This window comes from Centroberyx affinis, unplaced genomic scaffold (genome assembly GCF_046629955.1).
Source record: "Centroberyx affinis isolate AG114_WGS23_722 - 3 ecotype Tasmania unplaced genomic scaffold, CSIRO-AGI_Caff_v1 ptg008697l_1, whole genome shotgun sequence".
In the NCBI taxonomy this organism is placed as follows: domain Eukaryota; kingdom Metazoa; phylum Chordata; class Actinopteri; order Beryciformes; family Berycidae; genus Centroberyx; species Centroberyx affinis.
In genome coordinates this window covers 1,370-12,500 of record NW_027284285.1, presented here as the reverse complement: position 1 = coordinate 12,500, position 11,131 = coordinate 1,370, and the positions used below count along the sequence as shown (strand labels likewise).

Genomic DNA, 11,131 nt, shown 5'->3' with positions numbered 1-11,131 from the left:
AGACAGACAGAGAGTTAGACAGACAGACAGACAGACAGAGAGTTAGACAGACAGACAGACAGACAGACAGACAGACAGACAGAGATAACCTTTAACAGAAATGAAAACATGAAAATCTCCAAAACTGGAATTATACAGTTTTTGTTCTCTCTGGGTGGAGGTGTGGAGTTTCTTACCGTTTTATCTTTGCCTTTATATTCACACTCCTGCAGTTCTCCGTCAGACGGACTCCAGTCCAGCTGGAGGAGAGAGCAGACAGACTGAAACGTTAAGAGAGCGTGAAGAGAGACACTGAACACTCTGCACTCAGAGGCAGAGGTGGAAAGTAACTAAGTACATTTACTCAAGTACTGTACTTAAGTCCAATTTTGAGATATTTTACCAGTGGTTTCCAACCTTTTTGGCTTTTGACGTCTTACAGAAAGCAGTGTGTAGTCGGGTCACATCTCAGATGTCTATGAGTTGTTAACAGCTCCACCAAATAGTGATTTTTCCCTCTAAACCTCACATGGTTTCATTTCAATAAATGTTCAAATGATCCAATATTTCAGCAAAAATCAAAGATTAGAGAAAAAGTCCAAAAACTGAAAATAGATTTGTGTATCAGTACTTTGTTTTTTCTTCTTTCCTCTCCCATTAATCATCTCACGACCCCTCAGATTTATCTGGTGACCCTTTGGAGGGGCCCGACCCCTAGGTTGGGAACCACTGGACTAAACTAGCTAACTGTATATAAAGTAGTTCAAACTAGCTCCACCTCCAGCAGCTACAACAGTAACATGCTGCTTACACACTGATGCTTCAGTATTAATAATCTAATGATGTCATATATAATAAAATATCAGTCAGAGGGACCAAACCACTACTTTTACTTTAATACTTTAACTACATTTTGCTGCTAATACTTATGTACTTTTACTTAAGTAGGATTTTTCATGCAGGACTTTTACTTGTAATGGAGTATTTTTACATTGCTGTATTGGTACTTTTACTGAAGTAAAGGATCAGAGTACTTCTTCCACCACTGCAGAGGAGTGTTAGGAAGCTGGAAGCTGGTGAGCAGCAGGTTTGTATTTTGTAATCAGCAGACTAACTGTTATTAGTCTGGTCCATGATCTCCTTTCCCAGTGTGATGAGAGGATTGACACCAAAATAATCTGTGTGTCTGCAGTAGATCGCTCTGTCTGCTGCTAACACTTTAGCATACATGCTGTGTGCTAAAGCGTTAGCATGCTGAATGTTGAGTAACTGTAGGCGACATTATCCTGAAAGTGAGAAAATGAGAACTGCAGCAGCTCTGATGCTTCCTGCATTTTAATGACGAGTCTAAAATTTGACAGAAAGAATAAACTTTCAACCGCAGCAGATTTCCTGTTTTCAGAAGAATAAAAGCCAAGAACAACTTTGGATTACTAAAAGGTTTATCTTCATACTTTAGATAATGTTAGTCATTAAAGGATAAGGCTGGTGTTTTTAATGCATTGTTTACCGTCAACAAATCCTATGAAAATAACAACATCAGCAATGAATTTGTTTTGCCAACAAGTCTGGTCCATGTATCCTGGTCCCAGTGCAGCCATGTCCCAGCAGCCATAGAACTGCATTGTATTAAAAAACGATTAAAGGGTTAACGGCTGAAAACGGAATGTAGGAAGTCAGAAAGTAACGGGAGGAGAGCAAACGCATTGTTGATGTTGTTATTTTCATAGGATTTGTTGACGAAGAGAAATGCATTAAAAAACACCAGCCTATCCTTTAACATCCCGTATGCTAAAGCATTAGCATGTTAGCATGTTAGCATGTTAGCATGTTAGCATGCGCAGCAGACAGAGCGAACAGAGACTCAGAGAGGATTTTGGTGTCAATCCTCTCGTCACATTTTGGGTCAGGAGACCAAAGGGCCAAACTAACAAAAAGCTGCAGGACGGCCATGTTTATTTGTTGTTTGTTTGTTTGTTTGTTTGTTTGTCTTCCAGGTTTGATTTTCTGACAAAACAGCACATGAACACAACGCTGTTTAGCAGCAGACTGGAAGTCCCACATGTCGGACTTTCCCACCGGCACATGAACACACGATGCAAGTCCAAGTTCTGCAAAGCATCATGGGAGTGACTCTGCCCGACCTTGTTCTTCAGGCTGATGACATCACGGTTGCTGACGTCCAGTGAGAGGACGGCGTCCCGCGCCCCGACGTACAGGATGGAGCCGTCGTCGCTTAGCAACAGGGTGGTGGTGTTGTGGACGCCGGGGGGGCTGAAGTGGACCAGAGGCCTGTCTGTCGAGTCTACACACACACACACACACACACACACACACACACGACTCAGTATGGACTAGGATTCAAACGATTTGGGTTTTTCAAGGCCGATACCTGTACTGAAGCTGTATTGAAGCTGTCAATAGCTGATATTTTGTATCGATATTCAATATCTATAAATTTGACCATTTTCATGCCAAGAAGTTCCAGGTATTTCGTGTTTCCCAACGCCTTTCCTGGACTCTGTGAGACGAGACGCTGAAACGACATCTAGAGTTCACTGGGAATCATGGGATGGGATACTGAAACTCTCCACTGAAGCCCAGGAAGAAAGATAGATAGATAGATAGATAGATATTGGTAGTATTGATCAATTCTACAACAAATATGTAATCAATCAGACTGCATCATATCATATCAGTTTTGTCATCATGTCTTGTGGGCGGGGCCAGTGGGCGTGTCTTGTGGGTGGGGGCCAGTGGGCGTGTCTTGTGTGTGGGGGGCAGTGGGCGTGTCTTGTGGGTGGGGGCCAGTGGGCGTGTCTTGTGGGTGGGGGGCAGTGGGCGTGTCTTGTGGGTGGGGGCCAGTGGGCGTGTCTTGTGGGTGGGGGCCAGTGGGCGTGTCTTGTGGGTGGGGGGCAGTGGGCGTGTCTTGTGGGAGGGGCCAGTGGGCGTGTCTTGTGGGCGGGGCCAGCGGTGAGCCGGTGTGTCTGTGAGGCTGGCAGCTGCAGAGCAGGAAGTCACAGCAGCAACAACAACAGAGGAAAGAAGAAGAAAAGAAAGACTTCCTGTCTGGAGGAGAAAAGCTGCAGCTTTGTAAATATTCAGAGTTTCAGTAAAAGAGCCCGATACTTCAGACAGCAGGAGCCCCGCCTGGAGTTTCCCATCATGCATCTGTTGAGTGTTGCTCGATAAAACAGAGGACCTCGGTGGAGACGGGGGGTTAGTGCTGTGTGGTTTCTCACATGGAGCAGGCCGGCTCACAGTGTGTGAAGGTGTGTTGTGGCGAGCGAAGTCTAAATCTCACTGCAGTATGACCTGAAGCAGGAGGCCGGCCTGTGAGCTTTGACTAAAGCAGCTACTTAAATAAATCCTCCGCACTCACTTCCTGTTTCTGAGGCTGAGGCGTCTGGCTTCAGGGTTTCAGAGGATGTGGTTCAGTCTGAACCAGCTGACACGCTCAAGTCTGAACCTGCACTCACTTTCTCTGTTTTTGAGTCCAGTATGTAAATTATGAATTCTAGCTATCAGAATTAGATTAAAGAAAAGTTTAAAAAACACGCACATGCTGTACGATGGAGGCTTTCATGAACATTCCCCCCCGCTCGCTGTCTGGGTCACACAGAGCTGCCACTCAGAAACAGTGTTGGGGTAACACAAAGTAACACATTACTGTAATCACATTACATTTGTCTGTAACGCAGTGATGTAACGCGTTGTGGTTCCTAATTTCAGTAATCACATTACAGTTACTAATCAAACAGTTGTGTCTTTACTTGCGTTAACAGGCTGCTGAGTCTGAGGAGGAAGAGACTCCTCCTCATGAGGTGTAACCCCTGTAACCCCTGTGCTTTAGTGATAAATATGTCAGATAAGCTGGACTAGTCTGCTATAAAGCCATGGTTTAGTGAGCGAGGACTCGAGTTTGTTTGAGTGAGTTTGGCTGTTAAATGCAGTTCATCTTCCATTTAAACGTGTTTGTTTCCTTTTAGGTCTGTCATCATCTAATGGTGTTAGGAAGGCCAGTCTCTTATATTATTTTATTTATTGATATATTATTTTGAGGCAATTAATATTTGTACTAGGCGGTGTTAGGAAGGCCAACCTCTTTTATATTGTTTTATATATTGATATAGTTTTATTTTGAGGCAGTTACAGCCTGCTGCCAGTGCCGCCTTGGTTCTGCTGGGCAGGTGAGTCTTGTTCTCGTGTTCTTTCAGCTGGTTTTCACCATCTTGTGTATGTCCTCCTTATTAGGACAGGGATTTGTGCTGACATGTGGGCATATGTAAGGTTTAACGTTTTATTGTTAACTGGTAATTACGTGACAATGCATCTCAGGTGATGTTGCGGAGTAACGCAAAAGTAATGTAACGAGTAGTGTAACGAATTACTTTCTACAGGGAGTAAATAACTAAAGTAATGCATTACTTTTTTTTTAAAGTAGCGCGTAATATGTAATACATTACTTTTTTTGAGTAACGACCCCATCACTGCCCCCTAGTGGTCAAATACAGTCGTGTTCTCTCTCACCTGTATGGAGAATTTACATAAAGGCGTCATGTGAAGAACGAAACCTCCGACTGCAGATTGGATCGAGACAGAATACGACTCGGCTGGTGTTTCCTCTACATGGAAAACTTCATCATATATTTTGTTTTTGATAAAAAGCGTCAACGCAGCAAACTTTTTTACAGCAGTGGTGTTTTGTTGCCTGGGTCCAGACCTTTGACTCCGCCCACTCCACCAGTTGACTGATTCTGGTCTGGCATCCTGACATGAAACAGCGGTTTCTCTTGGTTGAAAAACGATCGGTCCAATGAGCCCCGGGGGGGACTAACGATTAGCCAATCAGAGCCACGGGGGCGGGACTAACGCCGTCGTCAAGCTGTTGTCAAGCTGTGTGCCGGAACCAAGGAGGAGTAATAACAACAATGGAGACGCTGTAGACAAGATGGACGCTGCTATCCAGGCTGTTCTGAATCCATAAAAAGTCGTCGTACTTTGTTTTTACTTGGCTCCGTGTCAAAGATCCTCTATACTTTCTGAACCGTCTCTGGTGTCGTCATGGCTACGCATCAGCGTTGACTTAAAATGACGTTAGATTCAGGCGGATGGAGATGGAGTGGAAGGAGTTGACAGTTCAGTCTGAGATCAGGTAAATCTGCAGGAGCTTCAACATCCAACTAATCAATACGTCAAAGTTGGAGGAGCTTCACACACGCAGGTTTCTACAGGTGAAATCCCTTCAGCTGGAGCGCTGCAGAGAAAATAAACCGAGGCAGAGAAAAACGAAAAAACAAAAACATTCAGAGGGAAAAAGTCGAGTCATCATCCGATAGCAGCTGAGACCGAGACGAGTCCGAGTCCAAATCAAGACGCCAAGTCCGAGACGTCAGAAACACTCGAGTCCATCAGCCTGCTGGACGTCATTCAGTCTGCTGATGGAGCCGCTCTCCCATTCACTGTCAATGGAGTCTGAACTTACTAAAGAGTCTAAATTTACTGGAGGAACATTTGATGCAGACTAAACTATCCACAGTCATAAGGATGGTAGTTTATTAAGGTTTTGTATTTTTGTTCAAAATGATTCAGATTTCATTTTTTCCCTCGCATTATGAAACAATAATAATACATAATAAAATAATAAAAATCTAATTTTCGTCCAATCAGCCAGTTGCAGGCTTGACGCTGACTTCAGTTTGTGTTCTGCATATTATGGGATGTGGAGAGAGTTTTGTTTTGAGAATGAAAGAGTATCAGTCACATTTCTACACTCCATGCTTCAGTCTGAATGTGAAGCTGCAGCATGTGATCATGTGATCTGTTTCTCAACGCTGAGTCACAACGTTCAGGACGGAAAGACACGTTGGCACAGACTGACCGGACATTAACACATTTACAGTGTTGGGTAAGTATGATACTACTGCTATTGTACTGTGTGTGCAGTAGGGCTGAACGATTTTGAAAAAATATCTAATTGCGATTATTTTGACTGATATTGCAATTGCGATATGATTTGTGATATTAGAGGGAATGATAATTTTTACATCATTATTCTCATTTTCATTGAAAAACGTATTAAAATGATTATGGTGTGATTTTTGCGGGGATCTGTACCAAACAAAGATGTTTTCTTCAGTCTGTAGAATATGATGTGTAGGCCAGGACATCTCTGCAGCACCACAATATTTACTTTAAAATGATATTTTGACACATTTCACCTTTAACAAATATTGCACCTCCTGCAATTTGAAAATTGCATTAGGCCATATTACGATTTCCATAAAATTTTGATTAATCGTTCAGCCATAGTGTGCATGTGTATAGGTGACAGCCTGTGTATCGTATGTATGCACTACTGTTATTTGTATTTTAACAGCAGATACTGTGTGTGTCCAAGACAAATTTCCTTCAGGACAATAAAGTCTATCTTATCTTATCTTATCTTATCTTATCTATTACTGCTACTACAAGTAATAATAATGATTATGATAATCAATATATATTAGTGAAGTATCTAGTTTATATTTAAATGATAATAGCAAATAATAAATAAGATACAACGCGCTCAACTCACAATAATACAATGACAACTGGGTGCTGGATCCTTAAAGTAGATAATGAAAAAGAAACTTGGACAGCGTTCCAAACTGACTTTTTATTTGCCACACGGACGTTTCGGGCAGGAAGCCCTTCTTCAGCGTGTGTATTGGCAATTTCACAATCAATAGACACAGGTGGGGTTAATTATAAGTGTCCACAACTGGCACAACAGGTCTATCGCAGCAGGGGGAGTCTAATAACAATACATTTATCAATAATATATAAATTATCTAAAAATATATATTACATTGTCTAATTTGTGATATTTAAATGACTAAATACATACTACTACTAATGATAAATGACCTTATATAAGTATCTAATTTATAATATTTAAATGATAATAAGTTTAGTAGTCATTTATAAATTATCTAAGACTATTAGATCAGTGGTTCTCAACGTGGGGTCCGGGGACCACCAGGGGTCCTTGAGGGGGTTCCAGGGGGTCCCCAGCAAATTGATGAATTGTTAAACTTCACCATTATTTCATTTACAGGAAGTTAACACAGTTTGAGAATGTAGAAGAATGACTGTTCTGATCATAGTTTCTCTGTTATCGCTCTACCTACAATACAGACAGTCATGGAGTTCTGGATAAAATCATATCTGACAATAAAAATATTCTCAGATTTGGGTCCGAGAGACAAAATCTCATCAAATGGGGGTCTGTGGCCCTAATGTGGACTAAATTAGGGTCCTTGATATGAAAAAGGTTGAGACTCACTGTAATACATCATATCTAATTTGTGATATTTAAATAACCAAATAAATAGCAAAGCAAAACTACTACTAATAATAATAATAAAAGTGCCATTGTTCATAATGAAGTTACAGTATTTCCAATGTGAAACACATTTTATTCTCTGAGGAGATTTAAATCCTTCTCAGTTTTCAACTTTCAACATCTAACATTATTATTATTATTATTATTATTATTATTATTATTGAATTCATATCCAGAGGACTTACTGAGGGGGAAGGAGATCCGTGGAGGAGGCAGAGAGCCGGAGGAGCCGAGCAGGCCGAGCAGGAGCAGCACCAACCCAGGCATGACGAGTCGAGACCAGACCAGACCAGACCAGGTGGAACGAGGTGAGACAGACAGACGAGGTGGAACGAGGTCAGACAGACAGTCAGACAGACAGACAGACAGTCAGACAGACAGACAGGTGGATAGATGGATGGATAGATATGAAGAGCAGAGTTTGCCTCCTACAGAAGCTTCCTCAGTCGCATCTTGTACGGACTGACAGAGTGAAGTGTGGTGAGAAAGAGAGGCTGCATGCGACAGTCAGGAAGACTCACCAGCTACTTCCTCTTCACAAGCTGCGGTGGAGAGAGGGGGGGGGTCAAGTCATTTCCCAACCCACAACCTTTTAGTCTCCAGACCAGTTGGTTCTCCTCCTCCATCAGCCAGTGCTGCGGCTGCTGCACCCACCACTCCCATCACTCCCATAGAAATGAAACCGGTAGAAATGACTCAGAAGGTCAATAAGCATCATCAACTAATTCAGTCTTTGAACATCCATCTTTGAAGTTGGATGTTGTGACCAAGGTTCAGTCAGGAACACTCTCGTTATAGATTTAACCATTTACTGCAACAAATGGAAATACAGTTATGCTTGGCGCTGATGGCTCCGCTCTTTAGCTGCTGCCTGGATTAGCCAAGCAGCATGCTAAGCCAAAACAGGAAGCGCAATGCAGAAAACCCCCCCAGGGTGTAGAAGAGTGGGCCCAAAGCAAGACACTGAATACATTAACCATTAAATTATACATTGAATTTTAACCTTTGAGCCAGGTTAAGACTCTTAACTAGAAAGGTGGAGGCTGGGGTGGTGGAGGCAAAGCTTTGACAGCAGCAGCGTTGGTGGATCAGTCAGAAGGGAGTCATAGTTAAATGGCCCGCCTTGATGTGACAATGGGCTGTGGTTGGTGTATGACTGATTAGAAATGCTGACTCGACCAGCAGGCTGTCAGCTGATTACAGCCGGACTCGTCGTGTCCTGCATGAACTAATGTGATACTTCATTTATTATGGTTTTGCGTTTTTCATTAGTTTTTATTTTTATTTCGTTCTGACTTTTTGTTTTCAATTTCAGTTTAGTTTTAATTTGTTTTTAAAGCGGGTTTGCTAGTTTAGTTTTTATTTTTTGAAAATGCTTAGTTTTAGTTTGGTTTTTATTAGTTTCAGTGTTAGTTTTAGTCTTTTTTGTTAGGGGCGAGATTCAAAAATTCAAAATACTCGGCTTATGTATGAAATAAATTGACAAAGACGAAAGTTAGTTATCGTTTCTTTGTAAAGCCTCGTTTTTATTTTTATTTCAGTTAACGAAAATGTTTTTTCACACCTAGTTTTTGTTATTTCATTAGTTTTCGTTAATGATAATAACCTTGGTTGTGACATGATGAAATTCACCTGAACTCTCATGTTGTGTTTCTGGCAGCTCACAGCGCTGCATTTTCTGCAGCATGGGCTAATAGTTGTGAATTTGAACCGTAATTTATAATGATAGGCAAGCTCCGCCCCCGGTTTTTATTCCAACCAATCACTAGAGCAGCTCATCGGGGGAGGGGCTCTGGATCGTCACAATCCGTCTGTCGCCGCTGATCGGATTCTGATGAACGTTCAGGGCGTGATGCGTCTCGCCGCTCCACTCTGGCGTCTTCAAAATCACACTGATTGGCCTGTGGGTGGCGCTACAACGTTTGTTTACTTGTTTGTTGCGTTTCCTCAGACACCGCTGGCCATGATGCATCTCACCGCTGTGTTTCAGCATCTTCAAACACTGAGCGGCCCAAGGGGGGCGCTGCTGTTACAGGTCAGGAGGAGGCAGGCTGGCTCCTGATTGGCCCAAATGGATCAGTCATCATTCATGCTGCTATAGAAGCAATGAGAAGTCCTGACTGAGTTTTACGACTTCTTCTCTGATACATGGCAGCTAACAGACTGGTTTTTAGTTTGACCGAATCATGAGACTTGAGCTGTAGATCATTTATAACTCATCTTTGAATACTAACCAATGAAATGTGTTGCTTAGCCCTGACAAATGAATATTCATGAGAGCAGTATATATGTTGCCTTGGTCCAGAGCTTTGACTCCACTCACTCCACCAGTTGACTGATTCTGGTCTGGCATCGTGACATGAAACAGAGGTTTCTCGGTTGAAAAACGATCGGTCCAATGAGCCCCGGGGGGGACTAACGATTAACCAATCAGAGCCAGGGGGGCGGGACTAACGCCGTCGTCAAGCTGTTGTCAAGCTGTGCGCCGGAACCAAGGAGGAGTAACAACAACAATGGAGACGCTATAGACAAGATAGACGCTGCTATCCAGGCTGTTCTGAATCCATTAAAAGTACCAATTACTTTCCGAACAGCACTCTGCTTTGAAGGCATTTATTCAAAGGGGAGAGGTTTTTTTCGCATCAGCGTCGACTTAAAATGACGTTAGATTCAGGCGGATACGTCGGTCTCCAGTGATTGGTTTGGGAAAATCGAATCCCCCTCCCCCATGGAAATCGGTTAGAGTGGAGGCAATGTCAGACTGAAGATGGAGATGGAGTGGAACCAGTTGACAGTTCTGTCTGATATCAGGCAAAGTATATATGCTGTAACATTTTATCTCAGTGACTTACTGACCGCTCTTGACTTCAGGACTGAGTTTCTTCTTTGACTAAGCAGCTGCTCCTCCTGGCTGCAGGAGTGTTAACTAGTTGAGTTGATCAGCTGCTGTAGTGTTTGGTTGGAATGAAACCTGCAGACTGTTAAACCTTCATGGTCTGGATGGAGGCTGGTCAGACAGGCAGGGAGGCGTGGCCTGATGGGAATCTCCATCAAGCCTGGTCGGTCATCAGATGTTGGGCGGTCTTGTTTGAGGCTTGTTGATCAATCGATTGGGGAGGCGGAGAAGACGAGGTCGGCGTGTCCTCGTCCGCTCCGCCTCTGACAGCGAGTCTGTACAGTCACATCCTCCAGACTGATATTTCTCATTGAAGCGGCTCTGGTCCAGATTTTCCTGTAAACCTGCCTTCCTACCTGTCTTCTCAGTCTAAACCAGGAAGTGTGTGTGCAGCAGAGTGCAGCGTCCCGTCACTTTACTGATGCTGAACCAGACAGCTTTGAATATTCCTCAAATTAAAAAAAAAATGGAGGAAATGATGAAGACGTTTCCTATATATAAAACAAGGTCATCTGCAAAAAGATTTACTTTGTCATTTTCTTTGTCAATAGTTGCTCCTTTTATTTCACTAGTTTGCCTGATTTAAGGTGAACAGTAAAGAAGAAGAAGACATTTTACAGTTTACTGACCTCACTGCACTTTCAGATTTAGTTATCGCTCACTGCCAAAGTTCCCTTGTGCAGCTTTAAAATCACCTTTAAATGAAAAATTATTCTTTCACCTTCTTATCATAACGTACACCTATATAACAAAAAATGCCAAAAACTTAACATTTTTATTTATCTTTATATATTTATTTATTATATTTTCATATCAAAATCCCAGTAGTAGTAGCATCATATAAAACCTACAACATCATAACTTTCAAA

General features: G+C 42.4%; 1 protein-coding gene across 1 annotated transcript in view; it reads right to left on the bottom strand.

Annotated features, from left to right (window-relative positions):
* The window catches only part of LOC139640225 (semaphorin-4A-like), a 12,631-nt gene extending 4,791 nt beyond the window's left edge, over positions 1–7,840 (bottom strand). Inside the window, exons 1-3 of the mRNA XM_071514404.1 lie at positions 7,552–7,840; positions 2,124–2,284; positions 177–239 (exon numbers count right to left, since the gene is read on the bottom strand). Of these exons, the coding sequence (XP_071370505.1) occupies positions 177–239; positions 2,124–2,284; positions 7,552–7,633 (306 nt within the window). The 5' untranslated portion in view covers positions 7,634–7,840. The remainder of the gene's footprint in view (positions 1–176; positions 240–2,123; positions 2,285–7,551) is intronic.
* Positions 7,841–11,131: the final 3,291 nt, after the last annotated feature.